Source organism: Palaemon carinicauda, chromosome 45 (genome assembly GCF_036898095.1).
Source record: "Palaemon carinicauda isolate YSFRI2023 chromosome 45, ASM3689809v2, whole genome shotgun sequence".
Taxonomy (NCBI): Eukaryota; Metazoa; Arthropoda; class Malacostraca; order Decapoda; family Palaemonidae; genus Palaemon; species Palaemon carinicauda.
In genome coordinates, this window is record NC_090769.1 from 26502252 (window position 1) to 26529833 (window position 27582).

General features: G+C 39.6%; 1 protein-coding gene across 2 annotated transcripts in view; it reads right to left on the reverse strand.

The window, feature by feature from the left end:
* LOC137634781 (uncharacterized) overlaps positions 1-27582 on the reverse strand; it is a 129440-nt gene that overhangs the window by 11465 nt on the left and 90393 nt on the right. For both annotated transcript variants that reach the window (XM_068367313.1, XM_068367311.1), the window contains 8 exons: positions 24217-24258; positions 21365-21556; positions 9683-9730; positions 9071-9262; positions 7773-7832; positions 4017-4241; positions 3322-3384; positions 2481-2804 (listed from right to left, as the gene is read on the reverse strand). In XM_068367313.1, coding sequence (XP_068223414.1) covers positions 2481-2804; positions 3322-3384; positions 4017-4241; positions 7773-7832; positions 9071-9262; positions 9683-9730; positions 21365-21556; positions 24217-24258 — 1146 coding nt within the window. The remainder of the gene's footprint in view (positions 1-2480; positions 2805-3321; positions 3385-4016; positions 4242-7772; positions 7833-9070; positions 9263-9682; positions 9731-21364; positions 21557-24216; positions 24259-27582) is intronic.

The window sequence follows — 27582 nt, forward strand, 5'->3', positions numbered from 1 at the left end:
AACGTCAAAACAAGTCAACTATGCTGGTTGGTGAACGTCCTGAACGTCAACAAGAGCAAGCGGCAGCGGCTGAACGTCCACAAGCGGCTGAGAGTCAACACGGGACTGCATCGAGTGAGGCTCTACAAAACACGATTGACGTGATTTTGTAACGTCAATGTCAACAGGACGAGCAAAGGCTCGTTTGGGTGGCTGACGGCCAAGATCTCGATCAGCGTAAGCGGCGAGGATCATCGTGAACCTGCTCAACAGAATAGTCCTCCATAAGAGAGGCAAGCTTATTCTGCATGTCTTGCCGTACAACCCATTTAGGATCAACGGGAATGGTTGCGGTAAGAGACGAGGGTAACGTCTGTGACTGCAAAACCTTGCCTACAAAAAGACTCTCGGAGCCTGTGTTACGCTTTTGTTTAGGCGGTGAGCAGTCTTCCGATGACTGCATAGGGTCAGAGCTGTCCTAATGGTTAAAATCAGGACGCTGGACCTGTCCTGAAAGGACTGACTTTCGCTTAAAGGGCCTCGAAACCTTGTTTCACGGTTTCTTATGCGAAAAGCCTTCGGATGACGAGGAGAAAAACGTCTCGCTCGTCTTATGGTAGGGGAGATCTTGGTAAGATACACCCGATACCATAGAGGGAACGTCTGTTCGCTGATCAAGTCCTCTCGAACCCATAAGTCGTACGACATTACTTCTCCCCTGGGCTTGGGAGCTTGCAAGAGGTCTCGGACTAGGCGAACGACAGGCACGAACAGACAAACCCTCGGTCGCAACACTGATAACACTTTGCGCAATTATCACTTTATCACTACGATTTTCTGTTTTGCACTTACTTCACTGAAATCGAATTTTTCAACAATTCACATTAGGTATGAATAAAACTGATTTCTACCTGAAGCACGCAATTCTACCCTCATCAAAAGGTTATAATTGCGAAATCAGTCGTATAATGTAAGCACATTAATACAAGCAAAAAACAGTAAACATATATTAAGATAAAAAGATCAGTGGCTGGGAAGGAGACTAAACACTAGTTCATTCAAAACTACGTTTTCAATCTCTCACCGTACAGTGCCTTGGGACGAGAAGAAAAACTAAAAACGTTTTATCCTTTCTCCCCGTACAGAGACTAGGGACGAGAGTAAAAAACTGACTCGAGAACAACGTTACTCGCTTGGGACGAGAATAAAGATCGGAACGTTCTCTCTTCCTCTCTCTCTCTCCGTCTCTCTCTCTCTCTCTCTCTCTTGATTTCGCACCGAAGAGAAGAGCCCACTTACCTTTCGTCAATAAACAGGTTATTTGACCAAAGGAAAAAACTGAAAGGTTTTTCAATTAACAAGTTCCTTTAAAATAGTATTTAAAACATTTAAGCTTTGAAAGAAGAATGAACAAAACGTCAGAATCGATTTACTCTTTCTGCAAAGTGAAACCGTGATTCTCTCTCTCTCTCTATCGTAACGATAGAGCGCAAACTGCGTAGCATAAATAAACTAAACGTTAGCTCATCTTTGAAACAGTACGAAGACTATTCAAAGAAAATCTTTCATAAAATATCTACTAAAAAATATTCATTTAATAAGTTTTAAATCATTTGCTCTGTAAAAGTTATTTACGATTGAAAGGGCTCAACGTTGTTTAACTTCGGTTTTCCAAGTTAGGACCGCCTACTCTCGGATTAGAGGAGGAATAGGAAAGGTCGCATATAAACAAATCATTAAAATTTATCTTGATGTTTATTATAAATGGAAAGCTAATCGAAGAGGCCTAATAAAGGCGCTGAGGTATAAAATATATAGAGGAAAATCTATAATTAATTTATAACGTGATAAGATAATTGCTAAAAGCCTAAAACACACTTCCGTACTAAGGGAAGGGTCGGCCATTTAAAAGTCAAGGAAAGTCCAAAAAACAATCCAAAGTCATCAAAAATTAAATCTATCCAAAAACGAGTTCAAGATTTAAGTTGAAGATAAAACACCTGCACTGCGAAAGCTCAAACCAAAAGGAAGTACTTCACCAAATATGTTGAGAAAACTCCAGGTTATACAGCGAGTATTGATACGTCTTGTCGTTAAGGCCGACAGAGAAAAATTGGGTCTGTTTACATGTATATGCGGTATCTGGCCGATAGTTGGCGCTAGTGGGCACACCCGCAACCTTCATAGCGATCGCTCGCGATTTTTGTGTGTTTTTTCTGTCGAGCCGCCAGAGGTTCAGCTATTATATATTCACCGGCTAAGTTAAATATTTAAAAATAGAATATGTCTATTATATATGTTTGGTAAAGGTATAAAAATTTGTATATCAAACTAATTATACATTATGAAAATTCTACAATACTGTATTAACATCCAGCAGGATATAAATATCCTAAAAATGTATGTATCATTAATTCAATGATCTATGTAAAAATACTCTTTAATAAAAGTACGTGAGAAGAAAACAAGAATCGTTTTCTAAATTTTAACTCTTTCTTAACCTCATCAAATTGTTCTCTCTCTTCATTAGTCATTTCAAAGGTCACCATATTGGAATCACAATTTTCAGTTGAAACTTCTTCATCATCCAATATTTCCTTTTCGTCCTTTTTATCTACATCCTCTTCCTCTTCACTGTCTTCATCTTCCATTTCGCTACCCATCTCTTCCATCAGGCCTAATTCTTGAGCCTGCAGCAGGACAAGGTCATCAGCCAGCTTTTCAGGCTTCACCTTTTTGGCATTTTCCGTGTTTTTAACTTCCTCGACGCCTGCTTTTTCCATAGGTTTTTTCTTCGAGTCTGTAACCGCAACAGGCTCTGGATGCTGGAAAGAAGAGATCTTTTCAGTTATCTAACAGAAATTTGAATGCTTTAAGCTAAAAAAATCAATATTTGCATCTCTGAGGGAAAAAAAAAAAAAAAAAAAAAAAAAAACCACCACGGGAAAAGAACAAGTCTGAGCTGCTAACTTTGCAGAATATCTGTATAAAACATTCTGTTGAGATCCAACTGTGTCAAGCTATTTAGTTATATTGTGGAGTGGTCCTCAAGGCAGTGCTATGATGTGTGTATGTTTGTGTATAACATTAGTAAAACAAATGTTTTTATAGAAAAATGGAAAACTAAGAATCAAGCAGAAATTTTTATAAGAAAAGAAAAAATGAATGAAGCGGAAAATAAAAAATTTATTTTGAATCACTGCATGAAAATATTTTGTAAATTATCATTCCAATCCTAAACAGTCATCAATCGTCTCCTACACCCATTGACGCATTTCTTTTACATTACATTGATAAAATATTTCATTCATATGGAATTAGAAAAGCATAAGTCCACCATACCTTGGATTGCACTTTTTTAACAACAGGTTTTGGTTTGTTAATGGTGACTGGGACCCCATTTATCTGTAAAAATAAAATAGATGTAAACATTTAACCCTTTTACCCCCCAAAAGACGTACTGGTATGTTTCACAAAACTCATCCCTTTACCACCATGGACGTACTGGTACGTCCTTGCAAAAAACTGCTATTTACATTTTTTTTTTTTGCATATTTTTGATAATTTTTTGAGATACTTCAGGCATTTTCCAAGAGAATGAGACCAACCTGACCTTTCTATGACAAAAATTAAGGCTGTTAGAGGAATTTTAAAAATATATACTGCAAAATGTGCTTGAAAAAAAATAACCTCTGGGGGTTAAGGGTTGGAAAGTTCCAAATAGCCTGGGGGTAAAAGGATTAAGTACTCAAGATATTCTAAAATCCTGCTATACTGTACTAACATTTCGTTTACAATTTCTGATTCATATAAATAACCATAAAAACAATAACGGTGATTACAATTACATTATTATAACACACTTTTTTTTTCCACAATATCAAGGGTTATTTCATATCAATAAAAAAAATTGTAGCAATGACATTATGATCGGAAATTCTCCAACTAATGTAACATACAGCATGTATCGAAATAGCAATTGTCAGATAATGATATTACCTACAAAAATTAAATCAAAGATTTGATAAAACCCTTACCTCATGATCACTTGTAGACAGCACACGCTCTGCAACCTTATAATCATGAAAAACAATGAATCCAAAACCACGACAGATGCCCTTCTTATTCCTCTTTACATCAATAAGTTGAATGTCACCGTAGATAGAAAAGTAATTTTGAAAATCTTCATCTGTGCAGGTAGGGGGAAGCCCACCGACATACAATTTCGGTGATTCCTCTTGTAGTTCATCTTGCAGTGCAACCTGAAATTTATGTTGACCAATGAAGAAAACTTGACTATAAATACAGGAAACTCAATAATAAGTGTTATTTTTCAAGTTGAACTGAAGTTGTGTAGTAAGTATACTGTGACACTAATCCAACCAGTGCAAATATCAGTGTAATTCCTGTGTCAATATTGACTGTGCTTGAGTAAATTAAAAACAGAATTTTCATAACTAAATTACTTTATTTCTATATTCACTTTGAGTTCATACTGTTTCTCGCTCCAATCTGGATAAATAGGTTGTTCCTAGTACAGTACTCAAGGCATTGGTGGGAGGTGGATCCCAAGTACAAGTACTCATCAAGTTTTCCATGGAAATGCATTCAATAGTACTGTGAGCAGTGAGGGAAACACATTTTGACGTCTCTATTCATCAAAAATCAACAAATCTCCATAGGTTTATGAATGGTTTAATGGTTTGCCAGTTCTAATGCTTATGTTTCATGTTTCACTACGTCTCCACAAGTATTTACTAGGATGAGGGCTCCCATATTAAAGGTGTTTTTGGAAAATATTCAGGTTTAGCAACTTTGATTACTCAGGGTATTGAAAAGGTTACAAGTCCTAGTAATAGTCAAAATGAAGTTTCTTCGGGTTTGCTTTCAAAGAATTCTATATTTGGGTATGATAATAAAAAAGTTACTCTTCATGCTTTTCCATAGGAAAAGAGAATGCATTCCTTCATTCTGTTGTTGGAGAAATTCAAGCAGTTGGAAGCGCTGTCAGTGCAGAAGTGGATGAGGTTACTGGGGACCATGGCGTCTTCAAAGAAGTTGGTTTTAATGGCTCATTTAACGATGACAGAATTCCAATTTCATCTTCATCAACACTGAAACAAAATGTCAGATCTGGACCCAGTATGTGTTCCAGTGATGCTACCAATTACATGTGAAATGGGGTAGTGATCCTCACCATTTGGCATGGAAGTTGGAGGCAGTTTATTTAGACAACTATACGGCATTGGTTTACATTCTGAAGCAAGGGGGAACAAATCTTATACGCTAGTTTATTCCATGAAAGTTGAATGTGATAGCAGATCAGCTAAGAATGCTATATTTGGGAATGATAAAATTCTTTTCATGCTTTCCATAGGAAAAGAGAGTTCTCTTACTAATATTGTTACATTGTCATACCATGACTCGTGTCCATACAGTAACACCGATCTCACTAAACTGATATACAGTATAGATACTACCCATTGAGATACTACCACTAGAGAGTTATGGGGTCCTTCGACTGGCCAGACAGTACTACATTGGATCTTTATCTCTGGTTACGGTTCACTTTCTCTTTGCCTACACATACACCGAATAGTCTGGCATATTCTTCATAGATTCTCCTCTCTCCTCATACACCTGACAACACTGAGATTACCAAAAAAATTTTCTTCACCCAAGGGGTTAACTACTGCACTGTAATTGTTCAGTGACTATTTTCCTCTTGGTAAGGGTATAAGAGACTCTTTAGCTATGGTAAGCAGCTCTTCTAGGAGAAGAAAACTCCAAAATCAAACCAGCGTTCTCTAGTCTTGGTCAGTGCCATAGCCTCTGTACCATGGTCTTCCACTGTCTTGGGTTAGAGTTCTCTTGCTTGAGGGTACACTCGGGCATGCTATTCTATCTAATTTCTCTTTCTCTAGTTTTGTTAAAGTTTTTATAGTTTATATAGGTAATATTTATCTTAATGTTGTTGCTATTCTTAAAATATTTTCTTTTTCTTTTTTCCTTTCCTCACTGAGCTATTTTCCCTGTTGGGGCCCCTGGGCTTATAGCATCCTGCTTTTCCAACTAGGGTTGTAGCTTAGCAAATAATAATAATAATAATAGCCTGACTTTTATATGTAATTTCAGGTGATTTGATTTCCAAATTTTACTTAACCTAGCCCTTGTTTGACTTGCTTTTTTCAATCTTTCATTAAACTCAAATTCTAAAGATCCTGTATTAGAGAACATAGTTCCTAAATATCTAAATGATTCAACCTCATTACTCCTTTCTCCTTCCAATAATATTTCACCTTCCATTGCATATTCCGTTGTCATCATCTCTGTCTTTCTTCTATTTATTTTGAGCCCAATCTCACGTGATATTTCATGCATTAGTTTTAAGGAAAGATGAGTCTCTAGCAATTCAAATTAATGTTTTTACTCTTCTTAAAATATTATATTTTTCCTTGCTTCCTTTCCTCACTGGGATATTTTCCCTGTCGGAGCCCCTGGGCTTATAGCATCCTGCTTTTCAAACTAGGGTTGTAGCTTAGCAAGTAGTAATAATAATAATAATAATAATAATAATAATAATAATAATGTTTTATATTTCCTGAGTATTTCCTTCACTATGCCACCTTCACCTCAATGTGGGAGTCAGCAATAAAAATGCCAAGATAGGTTCATAAAAATAAAAAGAATCTAATTACAGTATAAAACTTTTTATAGCAGAGCATCCCCACTGACTAATGATGTTAAGAGGTTGTGGAACTTGTTTCAACTTTAATGCTGAAAGATAAAGGTATATGATCTACTCATGCAACAGTATTTCCATACACCAGCGTATGATTTCAATACTACAAAAGAGGAGCAGAGTAATCATAAAGAAAGTAAACAGGAAATGTTTGGTTTAACGGTAGGCATCCACATTTAACCCGCTTTGAATCAGTAGAACTTCAAAAGTTCAAAGTTGGAGCAAATGCTTTTTTGTTGACCAGGCGGACATGAGTCTTTTTATAGTTTATTTATGACATATTTGTTTTTGATGTTGTTAATAGTTTATTTATGACATGTCTGTTTTTACGTTGTTACTTATTTTAGAATGATTTATTGTTAATTTGTTCTCTTCATTTATTTATTTCCTTTCCTCACTGGGCTATTTTTCCCTGTTGGAGCCCCTGGGCTTATAGCATCTTGCTTTTCCAACTAGGGTTGTAGCTTGGATAGTAATAATAATAATAATAATAAGAGGTAAACATTATGAATGCAAGGTAAGTACTGTACGTAAAAGGGATTTTGACGAAGGAAAAATCTATTTCTGGGGAGAGACCTGTGACGCCCGGCGAAAAGTCCTTCTTTGTACTTTTTCTGATATAAATCTTCCAAATATACCAGAGAAAATTAAAAGCATGGAATGCAGAGGTTACAACCCTCGCGCGATTCCATTATAAAAATTCTGTCATTACAAAAATATGTCTTCAGCTAGATCCTTTACCATTCAGAAGATACTATTTTAATTGCCATATGGATAATCACCACAGCAAGCTATATTTGGCAAGTCTTCAACCTTTCAAAGACATGAATCACAGATTTTGCTTCCATAATTCTATGGCCAAGTCATTTAGTAGACATTATTTTTGTCAAAAAGGATATTTCCTGTTACATTGGGGAGTCACAAGACGTCTCTATACCTAGCAATGACATGTTCTAGAAAATGCCAACATATAATACTCCCCTACTGGCAAATACTTTCAAATATTAGATTTACAGAAATGGAAATAGGTTCCTCAAGTTTAACAACTTACCTCATCCTTCATATATTTCCCGAAAACCTCTTGCTTCACCGTTACTAATTCGCCATTTATCTGAAAAGTTTAATAACGCTATTATTAAATTAATATTCAGCAATCAAGCTATTTTGTAAAAATATTAATCTGAGACAAAGAATTTTATTTCTAAATGTGATATAAAACGCTACCCCAACAAAAATAAATATACCTGTAAACACATTAGTCATACTAGGCCTTCGTTGAGGTCTAGAATATCCTTAGTATAGAGAAAACTAGGACCACAGATGACAGACCTTTAGCTAGACAAGGCATGTAAACCCCTCCTATACTTCTAAATAGTCTCACAAGAAAAGCAGCCTTCATTGTTAATTATTGAAGTAGTACCAGAGCAAGGTCCCACTTATGTGGCTCGATACTTCTGTGAAATAAGTCTTTCAAAATGATAGAATAGTTTCCTTACATTACTAGAAGCTGTCACTTAGAATCCCTGTAGTTCTAATATCTCTGAGGGGATAGCCTTTTATTTCTTGACTGAAAAGATCAAAAGCTTCGAACAGAAGCACAGATGCAGGGGAAAAATATAATTTCTAAGAATGGATGTACTCATTGAGCTAACATTCATCTCATTGCGCCAATTCTTGAATATGCCCTTACTGGTCAATGTTTGACAGAAATGGGCAAAGGCTACTACAGCACCTAATTAGCCTCAACCTCTGTGACCTAGCTCAATAACTTGAAAGAGTGAAGTAGAGGTCTGCCTGGTATGATCACACAATCATTATCATCGTAAGGATTTTACGTCACCTCTTCCTTCTACAGAGTTAGACATTAAATGCGCTCTCTCCATTCTCTTCTATAGCATATTATTATGTCTTCTAAACTTCTTTCAAATCTAGGTCTTCATTTAACAACCTTATGCACATTTCCTGGACATTCCTATGGGTTTTGTCCTGCCACTTCTCTTCTTAGTACATGTCCAAACATCTTAATCTTTGTATTCTCAGCCAATATTTCCGTCTCAAGAACACCGCGCCTCATCAATAACTCTATTTTTGCATTATGTTCTCTCCAACCATACTCCAATTATGAATATTAACATTCTAAAATCAGACCTTATTCCTCAAGCAATTTAAATTTCATACCGAGAAAGAACTTGCTTTTCGCTATGGCTCACCGTACCTCAATATCATCTACTTAGTAACTTTAATCTTCTAGACGACAATTACAAATACAATTCATATTACAAAGAAACATATAGTACTTATAATGAAGAGTAACTACTACATTAAAAAACATAACAAATTTGACATTACCACATGTGGTTCACTCTGATGAATGACTTTCTGTGCAACGGCAATATCCGCATAAGTAATTAATGCAACTGTGTTCTTTGTTAGTATCCTTTTCATTTCACCAAATTGGGAAAAGTACATTTCTAAACTCTGAGGGTCGTGGGCTTCAGTCAAACCCGTAACAATGATCCTTGGACGATAATCTGGCAAAGCCTGGGGGGTAAGAGAGAATATTAGTAGAAGTTCTTAATCAAATATATCTTTTGTTTCAAGTATCTTTTTATTCCAAATAGAGTACCAATTAACTAGTGACATATATACTAGCATGTATGTACATAAAATACAACGAAAATTAAAAAAATTCCAGAAATAATTTACATCACTCGACCGAGAAAGTTAATGACAGGATAACCAAAGAAATAAAAATAAGGTGAATTATTAAATACAGTAAAAATGATAATTAAAATATTAATAATGATAATGATAATGATTATAATCATGAAAATCTAAATTATGGATATTCTTTGTTCAAAAATAAAATAACAAGGTTATTACAGATTTCAACCTTATTATTCAGATTAAATTTTAACCATTTTGTAGGCACTATAAGATGTGAATTTCAAAAATTCTTACCTCATCCTCAGTTTTCGCTTGCTTAACATGGAGTTCGTATCCATTAATCTGAAATATCAAAGTAAGCAATAACTAATATTTTCACATTATCAGAGATAATTTATATAAAAAACTTTAACATATTTTAAATTTATTTTGGAAAATAAGAGCTCCTTGGGATTATTTTTTCGAACTTGTTTCAAATTCAATTTCGTATTAAAATAAATAATTTTATCCATTGTGAAATTTAATGTTCAGACTGTATAAAGGGATTTTGACGAAGGAAAAATCTATTTCTGGGGAGAGACCTGTGGCGCCCGGCGAAAAGTCCTTCTTGTATACCTTTTCTGATAAAAACCTTCCAATTATACCAGAGAAAGATAAAAGCATGGAATGCTGAGGTTACAACCCTCGCGCGAGCACCTTTTGGGTGTCGTGTATAAAGCAAAGGCGCGTGAAATCCACTATTCACAGGTTGTCTTCCATTTAGTTAATTCCTTCGCCAAAGGGATGGGCCGATACAGAGGCCCTAGACACATCCCCATCGCCGCACCACCCACGCCACGACGCGAGCGCCATCTGAACAACATCCTTCTGTATTGGCCATGATGGCTTGGAAAGGAAAGGGTGGGATCGTGTAAAATAAGGGGAAGGGTTTCGCCGGGCGCCACAGGTCTCTCCCCAGAAATAGATTTTTCCTTCGTCAAAATCCCTTTTCTGGGTCGAACCTGTGGCGCCCGGCGAAAATGTACCAGAGAATGCCTTCCAAGCCCAACAATAACTACTAATTTAATAAGGGGAGAGAAACAACACCATGTAAAGAAAATCATATATAATTAAGGTAAGTAGGCATAAAATATAAACTAGCCACAGGGCATAGTGAGAGTAAGGATAAACAAACATGATAACAAGGAAACCTCTGAGTATCAGAGGAAAACATGCAACAAAACTGACATGGCTAAGAATATCCCAACTTAATAACAAGGGAAAACAATAATAGTTACAATCATATTAACCTAATATGTTATACACTTAGGGCTAACGAACCACCAAGGAAGCGGCGTCGTGGTGCGAGTGGCGGGTAGGAGGGAGAAGAGAAGAGATGGATGAAAGGAAGAACAAAAGATCAATGGGGAGAGATAAGGCTCCCAGCTGCAACCGTTGGATATTTAAGAGCCTGTAAGTTCTTTAGATAGTGGCGTTTGAAGACCATAGGAGATTTCCAACCCGTGTACTTCTTAAGGTTATCAAAGTCCATATTCTGGAAATAGTTGATGGAGGTAGCTATCGATCGGATATCATGAGCATGGGGAAATGATCCCGGATTGGCTTGTTTAATGAAGTATAGGATCTGTTGCCTAATGCCACGTATGGAAATGGTACCTCCTTGTTCTCTGATAAACAAGGGGCCAGACGATCGGGTAGCAGTCCTGGCTAAAAAGGCCCTGAGAGTGGTGACCGGACATAGAGAAGCATCTTGGAGAAGAGGAATAATCTTCCAAGGGGACCACCTATTTTGGGGGTCCTCGTTCTTAGCTAGGAACGCCCTGTCTGGTGAAAGAAGTACCTCACCTGAAGGGAGGAAATCCATGTTCTCTGAGTTTCGTGAGAGAGCTGCTAGTTCTGAGATTCTGGAACCCGAGGCCAAAGCTGTTAGAAATAAAGTCTTCCTAAGAAGAGTGATATAAGAGCAGGATTCGTTGTCCGTGTCGGAGGCCAGTTTGAGGACATCATTTAGAGACCAAGAGACCTTTTGAGGACGGACCGAAGGTCGAAGCCTAGCACATGCTTTTGGAATAGATGAGAAATAAGACTCCGCCAGGTTAATGTTAAACCCAACCAGGAAGACTTTCCTCAGAGCTGACTTAATGGTGGTTATAGTGCTAGCTGCTAGGCCTTTGTCAAAAATGGACCTAAAGAAGGAGATGGCTAAATTAGGAGTCATAACCGAATGGTCTGAAGTCCTTAAGAAATCCGCTAGTTTCTTAACCGCCGAATCATATTGGCGAATCGTTGAGTCCCTTTTGTCTGATTCTATAAAGAGGACATTATCTGGGTCGATGTTTGCGTCCCTACGTGCCGCAAACTTCATGAAATCCACAAAGTTAGGGTTTTGGCTATCCTTGAGGAATCTGACACAGTCCGTGTTTGGACCACCTGGGTCAGTTTGGGGAATGGGATCCGGAAGGGACGGAGTTTCAACTCGAGGAGGAGAGGAAACCAACTGCTCTTTGGCCAGTGAGGTGCCACTAAAGCTACTGCCCCGTTGAAGGAGCAGAGTTTGTGCAAGACTTTCAGTAGAAGATTCACTGGAGGGAATAAGAAGATCTTCTGCCAATGGTTCCAATCCAGGGTTAATGCGTCCATGGCATAAGCCTGAGGGTCCAGGTTCGGTGTCACATAACACGGGAGTTTGTGATTGAGTCGGGTCGCGAATAGATCTACCTGGAGACCTGGAACCAGCCTGAGTATCCACCGGAAGGAGTGCATGTCCAGGGACCACTCCGATTCCAGTGGGCTCGTCCTGGATAATGCGTCTGCTATCACATTCTGGACTCCTGCTAGGTGAGTTGCTGACAGGAACCAGTCTTTGTCGGCTGCCAAGGTGAAGATAGTGACCAGGATCTGATTCAGGTTGGGTGATTTGGACCCCCCTCTGTTGAGGCAGTGGACTACGGCCGTGCTGTCTGAGACTACTCTGATGTGGGTCAACCTCGGAGGGGAGATTCTCTTCAGGGTCAAGAACACCGCCATGGCTTCGAGAACATTGATATGGAACTGTCTCATGGCGGGTGACCAAGAGCCCTGACACATCTGATGTTGGGAGTAACCCCCCCAACCACTCAGAGACGCGTCGGTATGAATTGTCACTTGTGGAGAGGGGAACTGTAGAGGAACCGACTTGGAGAGGTTCCTCCGATCGGACCATGGTTGTAGTCTCATTTTCAAGACAGAGGGGATCTTCGAGGTCTTGTCTCTTAAAGGTATTGTCGCCCTCTTTCTCCAAACTCGATTGATGTCTTTGAGTTTGGCTTTTAATAGGAGATCGGTCAGTGAGGCAAACTGGAGTAGGCCGAGGACTCGTTCTAAAGCTCTTCTGGACACCTGTTTGTGTTTGAGAAAGTTCCTGACCTTGGAAGCTATCTCCCTCACCTTCTTGGGAGGAAGGGAGAGCTTGTGCTTTGAGAGGTCCCAACGGATGCCTAACCATTCGAAGAGGCTTGATGGTTGTAGGCGGGACTTCCGGAGGTTGACTTGGAAGCCCAGTTTGGCGAGAAAATGGAGTACCTTCGACGTAGCTCTTTTGCATTCCTGGTGCGACTGGGCCCAAATGAGCCAATCGTCCAGATAGGCGACGATTTGTATCCCTTGGTGTCTGAGTTGCTCGAGCACCGTCTCCCCCAGTTTCGTGAATACCCTGGGGGCAATGCTGAGACCGAAGGGCATGACTTTGAATGCGAAGGCTCTCTTGCCGAGACGGAAGCCTAGATAAGGAGAGAAGTTTCGAGCTACTGGGACATGATAATAGGCGTCGGTAAGATCGATAGAGGTGGTGACGGCCCCACGGGGAAGTAAGGTCCGTACCTGAGAGATAGTCAGCATACGGAACTTGTCGCAAAGGATGTAAGAGTTGAGCTTCGACAAGTCCAGAACTACCCTCAACGCCGACGAGTCTTTCTTCGGGACTGTAAACAGGCGGCCTTGGAACTTCAGGGATCGAACCCGCTTGATTGCTCTCTTCTTGAGTAACTCCGCAGTGTACTCTTCCAGGATGGGAGTGGGTCTCTGGAAGAAGGTCACCGGTGGAGGAGGGGATCCCTGTGACCATTTCCAACCCAAGCCCCTTGATATTATGCTGTGAGCCCATGGACTGAAGGTCCAATGATCCCGGAAGTGATAAAGTCTCCCTCCTACCGGCATCACATCATTGGGAGGGAGTGAACTTAGGGCCCCTCCCTCCACGGGAACCCCTTGCTCTGGGCCCGCCGCGTTGGCGGAACTGTCCTCTACCTCTGGAACTCCCTCTTTGGTATCCACGAAAGGAACCGGAGGGTTCGTAGGCAGGGTTGTATGCAGGTGAGGGCATCCAAGAGGGGTTGGGCTGTGTACCAGGGGGAGCAGCGAGGTAGACTACCTGCTGAGGAGGCGCCTGTTGTCGAGAAGTCGAGGCCGCGGAAGGCTGTGGGGACGAGGTACCCCGGGCCGCTTTGTAAGGAGCAAACCTCAGCTTCTTCTTGAAGAATGTGTGTCTCTGGGGTTCGAACCTCTTTTTGGCTGAGAGACCCCACCTTACCTGCAAATTCTGGTTTGCCCTCGCTGCGTCCTGAAGAACCTTATCCACCTCGGTCTGAGGGAAGAGGGTCTTACCCCAGCAGGAGGAAGCTATCAGTCTGTTCGGCTCATGCCTGATGGTGGCCTCCGACAGAACGAACTTCCTGCAACTAACCCGTGCTGACCAGAAGTCATGGAGATCTATTTGGTAGGATAGCAGCTGGTTCTTTGTGGCGACTCTGAACAGCGTTTCCTCTGGGTAAAGAGATGCAAGGGACTCCATGGAGGTGATGGATTGGAGGGACCTAGCAAGTCTAGTACGGGTCTCGAACTCAGTTTTGAGAAGACTCTATTAATCTGGGAAGCTTCTCAGAGAAAAGAGTAGAGGCACAGTCCGGGTCTAGTTTCCCCACCGTGAAGGTAGAGGCCGCAGCATCCCAGGCTGCCGAGGAACCCGGAATAAGCAAAGAGGTGGGGTCCGTCTCCTTGAGAGCCGGCATGGAAGAGCCTTCTTTGATGGCCTGTATAGTCAGCTCTGTGACTTTGTCTATGAGCGGCAAAGAGATGGAGGCCGCTGTCGTAAAAATAGTGTAGGAACCCTTGTGAGGGGTGAGCTTGGAGTTAATACACCCCCACTCTGATAGTGTTCTGGCCCAGATAGCCTGGGCCTGCTCTTTTGGAAATATGACCGTTTCCTTCGGTACCTTGTCCATACGGACCAATGCATGTTCCTTTAACCGTACAAAACCATTGAACGGGAATGCTAGGCCCGGGGGATAGAACTCCAGGTCCTCTAGAGGGCGGGTGCCCATGCCCTCCAGAGTTAGGGAGCCATCTACGAATGGAGCATGCAAAGCAAACCGCCAAGGATTGTTTTTATCGAAGGGCGGCAGCTTCGATGCGTCTGGGGCAGAAGGGGGAGGGAACTGAGTTCCGGCGCGGATCAGAGTAGCCATCATATCCTTAATCTCTGTTATTGCACTAGAGTGATGTTGAACTTGATCCCTGACCAATCCTTTGATCAGTTGGATGGGGAGGAGATCAGCCCAGGGTACCTGAAAGTCACCCGTTGGTTTTTTCTTGGATTTGGTAGACTTAGACTTCTTAGGAGTAGTGGTTTTACGAGGAGCAATATGAATATCAGGAGCTGTCGAGGGTCCGGGGACCGGTGACGTTGATACTGGCAAAGCTGAAGTCTTATAAGTTCGAAGTGGCTTCACCTTGGGTCGTACGGAGGCAGAGGGATCCCGAGGAGAAGCCTTAGAGTTATCAAAACCTAGAAAGGAAGAGGTAGAAGAGGGAGTAGGAGAGAAAAGGGTTTCCACCAACTCGGCACCACTTACCTGCTCGTCCCTGGGTTCTACGTCTATATCCAGACCAGCCATGTCCATCGGTACGAGGGTTTCGTCCTCCACGGAAATGGTAGCCCTGACTTCTTCAATTAATGGGGCAGCAAGGTCAGGAGAGACTGCAGCAGTAGTCGAGCCTGGGAAGAGACGGGAGGCCATATCCCCATCGAGGAGATAGGGTGCGCCAGACGGGGCATTCCTGCCAAAGCCCGACACCCACGGCCGAAGAGTAGCCCTTGCTGACCGAAGAGAGACATCATCGGCCTGTAAGATTTGCAGTGATTAGTGATGGAGGAGGGGGTTTGCCCTCCTAAATATACTGTGTATATCATATTCATGTCTATATTAGTGTCTGCCAACGAGAAATAAGGAACAAAGGGAAAACCCACTTACATCATCATTCAGCAGAACTGACGACAACTCGTAACAGAACGAGCACAAATCCGGGAACCACACTGGGTATTGGGCCTGTCCCGGTTCCTGGATAAAGGGAATGGAGCAGTGAGCATGAGACCGGCAGAGGTCATGCCCAACGGGGTCGCTGAACGAGGCAGAGCATCCTTCAGCAGTACAACGGGCCTTCTGTAAAAGAAAGGAGACATGAGTCTGGTGATGCTTGAAACTCTGATAAGGGATAAAAACCTATTATTTTAGAGTTCTGGCACTCACTGAATTACCTAAGCACCCATATTGCATTGACCAAACAACTGACTATTAACTTTAAGTTGATACTGCCCCATACCATTGTTGGCACTTTAAAATTCAATTGTCTGTATATTTGTAATGCACCCAATGTCTGTTAATGACATAAGGATAATAAGCTTAAAGTAATCCGCCGACCTCCAAGGGTCGGGGAAGCAGTGACATGCCCTTAAAATAAATACAAACACCAGCCTTAGCTAAAGGCAAGGCAAATATAAGTGTGAAGTGTATGGGCGACCTCCGGTGAAGCCGGAGCTCCGGTGAGGCCGGATTGTAATGAAATGTCCTGAATAAAGGAGCCTTAGCTAATTAGCTAAGGCAACTTTAAGTGTGAAGTGTTTGGGCGACCTCCGGTGACGCCGGAGGATAATGAGATGCCCTGAATAATTCAATTGTGGCTAATAATTCAATTGTGAAAGATAAAAAGCTAAGTCGTAGCTAAAGACTAAAGCTTAGATTATAGTAAAGCGTATTTACGATCTCCGGTGAGGCCGGAGGGAGAAGAAAGGTCCTGAATAATTATTGTGAATAACAACACAGTTGTAATAACAAAGGCTATTGTGGATATGGCCGTGGCCTGAGACCGAAGTAAGGGCCACCGGAGGGTCGTATCTAAACAATATGAAGCCCGTCCCATGTAGTAAACAATATAAATATAACAATAGAACGAAAGTTATTGAGAATCCCTCGTGGCGGAGTATAACTCAAGGCGGAGTGGAAAACGTTCATAACTACTCCCGAGCCGTAACGGGGAGAGGACGAAACACAGACCAAAATAACGCTAACAATTGAAAAGTCACGAAAAATAAATAACTCGTAAGTTATCATCCACCCAGAGGGGGAGAGGTGAGGGAGGGAGAACCCGCTGAACGCACAAAACGGAAAACGGGAAATCCGCTCCCCCACCGGAGCTAAGAAAGAAAACGAGAGAAAGGGGTAACTCGTGACTGCGAACAGAAAACGGGGACCCCAATCTCTCGCTCTCTTGGACACAAAAACAGGACTAAAAATCACAAAACACTATTATAAACGTATAAAATAAAAATGTACATCCATATAACACTACGATCGAAGAATAGCATCCGTTAAAACTTAAAATAAATAGCACAGTCGAGTGACGAACGCCTCGGGCGGTTACTAAACAAAAACAAAGCTAAATCGCTATCTCGATCGTAGGCTGGACTTACTAGCAAAAAGTACCATGAGCATAAATACACAAAAAAATAAAAATAAAAATAATAACGGTTCTAAAGGCATAAGGCCAGGGACTTAACCAAGAACCTAAGTGACAGAGTACTAAACGGGCAGATAAAGATGAATTCCCAAACAAGTGAACAAACAATGGCCGCCATGAAAGGCCAGACGGGAATAATAAAACAGACTTTACTGGATATAAAACACAAGCCCGGTACAATAAAAAACTGTCAAAACAAACTATGGTACTTAACATTGGAATGTGTGAAGATGGAGCTTCGGACATGACAAAATAAATCCACGATAGATAAAAAAGACCGAGAGCACAACAAAACCATTCAACACTTTGAATTCCAAAAAGAAGGATGTTGTTCAGATGGCGCTCGCGTCGTGGCGTGGGTGGTGCGGCGATGGGGATGTGTCTAGGGCCTCTGTATCGGCCCATCCCTTTGGCGAAGGAATTAACTAAATGGAAGACAACCTGTGAATAGTGGATTTCACGCGCCTTTGCTTTATACACGACACCCAAAAGGTGCTCGCGCGAGGGTTGTAACCTCAGCATTCCATGCTTTTATCTTTCTCTGGTATAATTGGAAGGTTTTTATCAGAAAAGGTATACAAGAAGGACTTTTCGCCGGGCGCCACAGGTTCGACCCAGAAAAGTGATGAAAAATAACAAATTTGTAAGTAATTTGTATTTTTCCCAACATGCAAACCTAGAGCTACTTATAGGGGTATTAATTTCGGAGAAGCTGAAAGACGATTCATGACAATTTTAGAGTGGAATAACGACCCCAACCGCTAGTTAGCAGGTGGGGGGTGGGGGTAGCCGGCTACCCCGCTCACTCACACACCTGGGCTGAGCAACCACATTGTTCTCAGGTAGGACTTCTTGGGGACAGGGCTGGTGGGTCAATTTGTATAAATAGATACAGGTTTGTATGTTAGGAAAAAATAAAAAATTACAAATATATCATTTGTTCCAACACAAATAAAAACCCTATGCTATTTATAAGGGTGAATTACTCTTAGGTGGGAGGAAGTCCTCTCACCAACTGGCTTTGAAGGAAATAGCAACCCTGCCCTTGCTAAAATCTGTGCTATGCACAGAGGATCTTGAACCTGGCACATACCGTGTGCCACCAGAGCATTTGGGTTATGGTTTGAACTAGGTAGGTCAAGAATGAATCGAGAACTAAGTGGGTTTTTAACCCTTTTACCCCCAATGGACGTACTGGTACGTTGCACAAAACTCATCCCGTTACCCCCATGGACGTCGGTACGTCCTTGCAAAAATTGCTAATTACATTTTTTTTGCATATTTTTTATAATTTTTTGAGAAACTTCAGGCATTTTCCAAAAGAATGAGACCAACCTGACCTCTCTATGACAAAAATTAAGGCTGTTAGAGCAATTTAAAAAAAATAAATTGAAAAATGTGCTTGAAAAAGAAAATGCCTGGGGGTTAAGGGTTGGAAAGTTCCAAATAGCTTGAGGGTAAAAGGGTTAAGCCACCCCAAAAAGAGTCATGGTTTTAAATTCCCAACATAATGAAAAGTAAACTAACTAGCCTGTCGTAAAGATGAAGTTGGAGTGGCAGTACTCCCTAGCCTTTTCTGCTAAAAAAAAAAAAGGTTTTTAAATCACAAGAATTAACTGCAAAGGAAAGTTGTTCAAGATCACGTCCTATATCATTGCACACTAACAAACATGAGTGTATTATCTTGTAAACCATGCAACTAAAGGTTTTTATTTATTAGTCATAATGATAGGTTCAAAGGAGGGCATTACATTTTATAACAAGGTTAGGTAACTGATTAGTCTTTATAAAAGTCCAAACATCTTGATGTATTGAAGACTTAACCCTTTTATCCCCAAAGGACAGACTGGTACGTTTCACAAAACTCATCCCTTTACCCCAATGGACGTACCGGTACGTCCTTGCAAAAAACTGCTATTTAAATTTTTTTTTTCATATTTTTGATAAATTTTTGAGAAACTTCAGGCATTTTCCAAGAGAATGAGACCAACCTGACCTCTTTATGACAAAAATTAAGGCTGTCAGAGCAATTTAAAAAAATATATATACTGCAAAATGTGCTTGAAAAGAAATAACCCCTGGGGGTTAAGGGTTGGAAAGTTCCAAATAGCCTGGGGGTAAAAAGGTTAAGAGACCATACAAAACTAGAATTTACAATCAAACAGATTTAATGAATCTTTATACCAAGTAACCCTTCTTAGGAAATGTTATAATCATTTAATGACTCTTATCCACAGAGGAACCAAGGAATAAGAAGTCTGTGATGTATAGCCTCAGAAACCGCCGTCTTTGAGTACTTAGCGGGAAAAGCTACCTTGTACCTTACCTTAAAGACAAGTTATAAAACTTACAACTGACACATTGGTGCTGTGCATATGTTGTGGCTCATGGATGATAGGCATATCCTATGTAATGGCACCTCATGAGTAATAGCAATGTATTAAATTCTTATTATCATTTTTATTTATAATTCTTACTAAATACAAACAATCCACTATAGTATTCAAGTCTTATGTATAACCAAACTCGTAAGGGTAATAAAAACATGTCTATCTGCCGAGTCATCAGCAGCCATTGCCTGGCCCTCCTTGGTTCTAGCTTAGGTGGAGAGGGGGCTTGGGCACTGATCATATGTGTATATGGCCAGTCTCTAGGGGCTTGTCCTGTTCGATAGGGCAATGTCACTGCCCCTTGGCCCTGTCATTCATGAGCGGCCTTTAAACCTCTAAGCCTTTAAAGCAAACAAAAATGCACCGTCATCCAAGATGTGAGGCAATAAACAAGCTTTAGCTGATGCATCAAAAACAACAATAAAAAAATAAATTTTACAATATGAAATGCCTTATCACAAATTAGCTGATGCATCACTTACAACGATAAAAAAAATAACTTTTACGACATGAAACGCCATCTCCCAAATTAAAATAATGATGTTTAAGAGGGCCTACTTTAGCGAGAGGAAGGATATAAGGATAAACAATACTGACTCTGTCTTCTACCTCCCAATCTAGATGTCTAAAAGAGCACCTAGAGATGCAGAACTGCAAGGGTTTAAGTTGAGACTCTACAAGAGACACTCTGTAAGGTGCAGTGAATATTCAGAACCCTCGCAGAAGGAACACTATGTAATTATGCCCACTAAACCCTACTACAGAAGTCAGGTTAGTGTGAGCAACTGGGCAGGCAAGTCACTCTTACCGCACACAAGTGGAGGTTCTCCGGTCCTCTGAGAATAACAAAGGAAGTTGAATAAGTTAAGCGCTATAAAGGCTCATCTTGGCTGTTAAGTGAGTACAGTATCAACGTGTTATATGGTTACCAATGGCGCGAAACGCACTATTCTCTCACTGTAATTCCCTTTGAACTAAAAATTTCTCTCTCTCCTAGGTCATTATGAGAATCGAACGGCAGTCATTCAGTTTACAACGTAAAAGATTTACTAATGCGAACTGCATACGCCGGTTCCTTAAATACTTGTTTGAAACATATTTTACCCGACAGAAGCCATGATACATCGTACAGCTCACAACAGTTGCTTAAAACACTACTTTCCCTACGAAGAAATGCTAGGAAATCCAGCATGTAAGCTAGTTTAAAATGCAATAATCACTTTGCAGTATCACAATCTGGAAGAGAGATGTCTTAACTGAACCACTAAGCCAGAGTAACTGAAGAACAGGGAAACTGTTAGCATGATACTTACCATTAACCTATAGATTGTTACATTACTTTACTAGAGGCATGTATCTTTTAAAAGGGAAGAAAATTTGATAATTGATAACAGAACTTGCGGAAAAGCAGCAATATGAAAATCAGGAGAGGATCATATAAATGGAATTATCTAAATGGAAGACAGCCTGTGAATAGTGGTTTCCACACGCCCCTGTTGTATACACGACACCCACAAGGTGCTCGCGCGAGGGTAGTAACCTCTGCATTCCATGCTTTTATCTTTCTCTGGTATATTTGGAAGGTTTATATCAGAAAAGTGTAAAGAAGGACCTTTTCACCGGCCGTCACAGGTCACCCCAGAAATGATAGTATCAATATACTGTATAAGATAAATTGCATCAAAAGTAAAATATTTACCTACAGTATACCGTAATCATGAAAATATAAATAAAAAAATACAACAAAATACAATACCTTATGATATAAGCCTTCCTTCAAGACTTCTTCCATACCCGAGGCATCATTAAACTTGATGATGATTCGATTTTGTCTGATCGTCACTTTTGAAATCTTGCCAAATTTCTCAAAGTATTCAGTCACTGATTGCTCGTCATGAGCATCAGAAATGTTCCCCAAAAATAGCTTGCGTGGATCAATCTTTTTAGGCTGTGAATTTATAAGAGCACATCACTATTAACATTCCCAAACATGAATAAAAAGACAAAAATGTGTTAAAAAAAATGTCTTTGTAACCAAGTGCCTTTGTCTGGAACCAATTTCATGATTGTGACTGATAGCAAAAGAAAAAATAAATCTACAAAAAAAAAAAAAAAAAAATATTATAATTATTATTATTTGCCAAGCTACATCCCTAGTTGGAAAAGCAGGATGCTATAAGCCCAGGGGCTTCAATAGGGAAAATAGCTCAGTGAGGAAAGGAAAAAAATAAAAATAAAATATCTTAAGAACAATAATATTCAAATAAATATTTCCTAAATAAACTATAAAAATTTTAACAAAACAGGAGGAAGAGAAATTAGATAGTGAGCCCAAGTGTACCCTCAAGCAAGAGAACTCTAACCCAAGACAGTGGAAGGCTATGGTACAGAGGCTATGGCACTACCGAAGACTAGAGAACAATGGTTTGATTTTGGAGTGTCCTCCTAGAAGAGCTGCTTATCATAGCTAAAGTCTCTCTTCTGCCCTTACCAAGAGGAAAGTGGCTACTGAACAATTACAGTGCAGTGGTTAACCCTTTGTGAGAAAAATTGTTTGGTAATTTCAGTGTTGTCAGATGTATGCAGACAGACGAAAATATTTAAAGAATAGGCCAGACTATTTGGTCTACGTGTAGGCAAATGGAAAATGAACCGTAACCAGAGAGAAGGATCCAATGTAGTACTGTCTGGCCAGTCAGACCCCATAACTCTCTCGCGGTAGTACCTCAGATAGATTACAAATATCCGACAATTTGAGACACAGGAAGCCAGTAAATTAATGGTTAAAACACTGTCTCTCCTTTAGATTTTGGCACTATAAAGCTGGAATAATAACTCTAAATGTCTATGACCTATAAAAGAACCCTGTATAAGCTCCAATATGTTATTAGAACTATTAATCCCAACTTTTCAGGGGCTGCATTATAAAGAGGAGAGCTGGAAAAGTGAGATAATATAAAATTGACAGAAGAGTCTTGTCTCAAAGTCTGCCAGCCACAGCTCTCCCACCTAGTATAATTCTTTGAAATAAAATGATATTGTAAAGCCTTTTTTGCATCTTTAAAAGTCGCTAAGGAGACGTTGACCACCGATCAAAGAGATTAATTTTCTCAACATGACAACCAGTTAGCTTATAATGATAATACTGTAACTCGTCTTTTAAAGAAAGCGAGATGAAGGTACTTTGGGAAATTTTCTTCTCAGAGTGACCACCAGTTTGATTCTGATCCTAATTGACTATACAATCAACTTAATTATATAAGAAATATCTAGTTTGATTTTAAATGACTGAAGATCAGTAAATGCAATTCTGATATACTTTATAGAAAGTCTCAAAACTGAATAGTGAGAAATGCTGGAAATGAAGGAGATAACTGACCATAAAAAATGCATCAATAATCAAAATACAGTAGTGAAATATAACAAAATGATTAAAATAAAATTATGGTAAATATTCGTCAAAGCTATACATTACCTAATAAAATACGATTGACCTCCTTACTATTCACACACTGATATTCAAAATAAAAAGTATTGGACCTGTTCCAAATGAGATAAAATATGAAATATCAGCAACACACTTGAAAAGTGAACTATAGTCTATTTCTTTTAGCGAGTCATATTTGCACCGACTCGCAACGGGCCCTTTTAGCTCGGAAAAGTTTCTTGATCGCTGATTGGTTAGAATTATCTTGTCCAACCAATCAGCGATCAGGAAACTTTTCCGAGCTAAGAGGGCACCGCTGCGAGTCGGTGCAAATATGCCTCGCTAAAAGAAATGGACTATAGTGCCGAGTACAGGAGGTCCCCAACTTGCAAACATTCGGATATAAAAATAAAAATAAAAATAAAAATAAAAATAAGATAAAGAAATACTGTAATGAAACATTATATCCCTTAACCCTTTTACCCCCAATGGACGTACTGGTACGTTTCACAAAACTCATCCCTTTACCCCCATGGACGTACTGGTACGTCCTTGCAAAAAACTGTTATTGTATTTACATTTTTTTTTTTTTGCATATTTTTGATAACTTTATGAGAAATTTCAGGCATTTCCCATATGAATGAGACCAACCTGACCTCTCAATGACAAAAATTAAGGCTGTTAGAGCAATTTAAAAAATATATATTGCAAAATGTGCTTGAAAAAAAAAAAAAACACCTGGGGGTTAAGGGTTGGAAAGTTCCAAATAGCCTGGGGGTAAAAGGGTTAATAAAGTAAGGAAAATTACGTTTTGTAATAACCCGATAACTATTTCATATGAAACCTTACTATTCGTTGACTTATGTAGCTGGAAATCACAGGCATGGGATTCTAGTTAGGGCTACCCTAGGTCAAAGTTAAAATATGACTTAAAAACAATTTGACGTAAAAGCAGCTTCTTGGAACCTATTTAGTTTTTAAGTTGAGGACCTTCTGTATACACTTATAGAATGAAATAAGGTAAGTTATTAGTTAAGCAGTGAAGACGGAGGCCTCACATGTACTAAAAACTACCCTCATCTTCATATATATGAATCACAAATGACCAGCAATCCTGGAAACACAGTTTACATTCTATAAAAAAAATACACGAGAAAGAAACCCATAAAAAAATACATTACCTTAATTGGAGCATCTCTGTTATTGCCAAGCCCTGGAGCAATCTGTTAGAGAAGTAAATATATTTGATACTCATTCCAAAAAATTGAAATTACTTGGTGTAAAGATAGACTTCACTTAAACATTTGATGCTAAACACTCATATTTTATGTATATAGAGCTAGAAATCTTATAGCCTAATCCCATAATAATTCAGGTTTATGAAAAGTGCTTTTGAACATTCTTGATTCCGATTTAATAAGTTTCATGAAAAGATTTTTCTAAACAAGTCATAAGCAGTTTCAATACTCAACAGCCCAAGATCTGAGGGAGGAACATAAAAGTCTACTAATCATTCAAACTCTCACACTAAAATAATGCAACAGGCTCTTAATAAAACTGTGTATCTCATTTGTAAAAAGAGAAACCATGAATATTGAAGGGGTATTAAATTTAAGTAATAAATGCATTAAAGTAAAACTAATAAGCCCTACTTATAATACTACTAACACACTAGCATCTACTCCTGCTTGGGTAAATTAGAAAGTAATTTTCAGGTGACTTAAGCCCTTCATAAAAGAAGGAAATTTAATAATAAAAGTTCTTCTTTGCATACTCACTTAGCATTCACATTGATTCTTTCCCGAAGCTAGCTACATTTCAACGTCTACCCTAAGACTAAAAGTTTCCGGTTTTCTTTCCGTGTAAGGATCCTACCACTACAGTGTAGCATTGACATATGGCACTGTAAAACTACTATGCATGGATAAACCATACCTTTTGTCTTACAAAGGGGAAAGAAAATGGGAAATCTTTTAAATTCTGGGGTATATGTCAATATAAGCAAGCTTCGAGAGAGTAGCTATATGAATATCAGGGCAGGTTTATAGAAATAAATCTTGTCATTCTTGAAATATTGTATAATGAACTTCACATGCACAAGTTCCTGTTCATTGAAAAAGACTTTACAATGTGTTAACTGACTAAGGAATGAAGCCATTGAACTCTTCAGCTTTTATCTGAGAATCTATTTGAGATACTACCGCTAGAGAGTTATGGGGTCTTTTGACTGGCCAGACAGTACTACATTGGATCCTCCTCTCTGGTTACGGTTCATTTTCCCTTTGCCTACATACACACTGAATAGTCTGGCATATTCTTTACATATTCTCCTCTATCCTCATACACCTGACAACACAGATTACCAAACAATTCTTCATCACCCAAGGGGTTACTGCACTGTAATTGTTCAGTGCCACTTTCCTCTTGGTAAGGGTAGAAGAGACTCTTTAGCTATGGTAAGCAGCTCTTCTAGGAGAAGGACACTCCAAAATCAAACCACTGTTCTCTAGTCTTGGGTAGTGCCATAGCCTCTGTACCATGGCCTTTCACTGTCTTGGGTTAGAGTTCTCTTGCTTGAGGGTACACTCGAGCACACACTCCTATCTTATTTCTCTTCCTCTTGTTTTGTTAAAGTTTTTATAGTTTATATAGGAGATATTTATTGTTGTTACTCTTCTTAGAATATTTTATTTTCCTTTTTTCCTTTCCGCACTGAGCTATTTTCCCTGTTGGAGCCCCTGGGCTTATAGCATACTGCTTTTCCAACTAGGGTTGTAGCTTAGTAAGTAATAATAATAATAATAATAATAATCCGTAAGTTGGTTTATTAACATGTTACAGAAGACTTCAGAGAATGGCACTGAATTCTTGCCAATTATTAGAAGATTGAATTTAGTGTCTTTGTTTATGAGGAAGAGTTTAAGTCATTTATTCAGCAAAAACTGAATGGGGATTTTAAACTACTACATGACTTCAGTCAATTCTCTTTACTCAATCATAAGAATTCTATTCACAAAAATTTTAATTCAAGTCTTCTTTGGGCGTTGAGAAAAGGGCTTGAACTCTCTATAAATCACAGGACATATAAAAATGTTATTTTGATTATAAAATAAATTTTTGAATATACTTACCCGGTGAATATATAGCTGCAACTCTGTTGCTCGACAGACAACTCTACGGAAAAACTCGCCAGCGATCGCTACACAGGTTGCGGGTGTGCCCAACAGCGCCATCTATCGACCAGATACCCAGCTCTCATGTAAACAAAGACTCAATTTTCTCCTCGTCCCACTGCGTCTCTATTGGGGAGGAAGGGAGGGTCATTTAATTTATATTCACCAGGTAAGTATATTCAAAAATTTATTTTATAATCAAAATAACATTTTTCAATATTTAACTTAGCCGGTGAATATATAGCTGATTCACACCCAGGATGGTGGGTAGAGACCAGTAATATATGTTTACACTTTTATGAGCTAAGAGTTTTTTATTTCATTTTAGAAGTTATCAAAATAACAAAAACAAAATAAATAGGTACCTGGTAAGGAAGTCGACTTGAACAATTACTCTGCCTTTTTAAGTACGTCTTCCTTACGGAGCCTCACGATCCTCTTAGGATGCTGATCGACCCCTAGGATCTGAAGTATCAAGGGTTGCAACCCATACAACAGGACCTCATCAAACACCTAATCTAGGCACTCTCAAGAAATGACTTTGACCACCCGCCAAATCAACCAGGATGCGAAAGGCTTCTTAGCCTTCTGGACAACCCATAAAAAAACAACACTTCAAGAGACAGATTAAAAGGATAAGGAATTAGGGAATTGTAGTGGTTGAGCCCTCACCCACTACTGCACTCGCTGCTACGAATGGTCCCAGTGTGTAGCAGTTCTTGTAAAGAGACTGGACATCTTTCAAGTAAAATGACGCGAACACTAACTTGCTTCTCCAATAGGTTGCGTCCATTATACTTTGCAGAGATATATTTTGCTTAAAGGCCACGGAAGTTGTTACAGCTCTAACTTCGTGCGTCTTCACCTTAAGCAAAGTTCGGTCTTCCTCACTCAGATGTGAATGAGCTTCTCGTATTAACAATCTGATAAAGTCTGACCAAGCATTCTTTGACATAGGCAAGGATGGTTTCTTAACTGAACACCATAAAGCTTCAGATTGGCCTCGTAAAGGTTTAGTACGCTTTAAATAGAACTTAAGAGCTCTAACAGGGCTTAAGACTCTTTCTAGTTCATTGCCTACGATCTCCGATAAGCTGGGGATATCGAAAGATTTAGGCCAAGGCCGAGAAGGCAGCTCATTTTTGGCTAGAAAACCAAGTTGCAGCGAACAAGTGGCTTTTTCTGACGAAAATCCGATGTTCTTGCTGAAGGCATGAATCTCACTGACTCTTTTAGCCGAGGCTAAGCATACCAGGAAAAGAGTCTTAAGAGTGAGATCTTTCAGGGAGGCTGATTGTAACGGCTCCAACCTGTCTGACATGAAGAATCTTAGTACCACGTCTAAATTCCATCCAGGGGTAGCCAAACGACGCT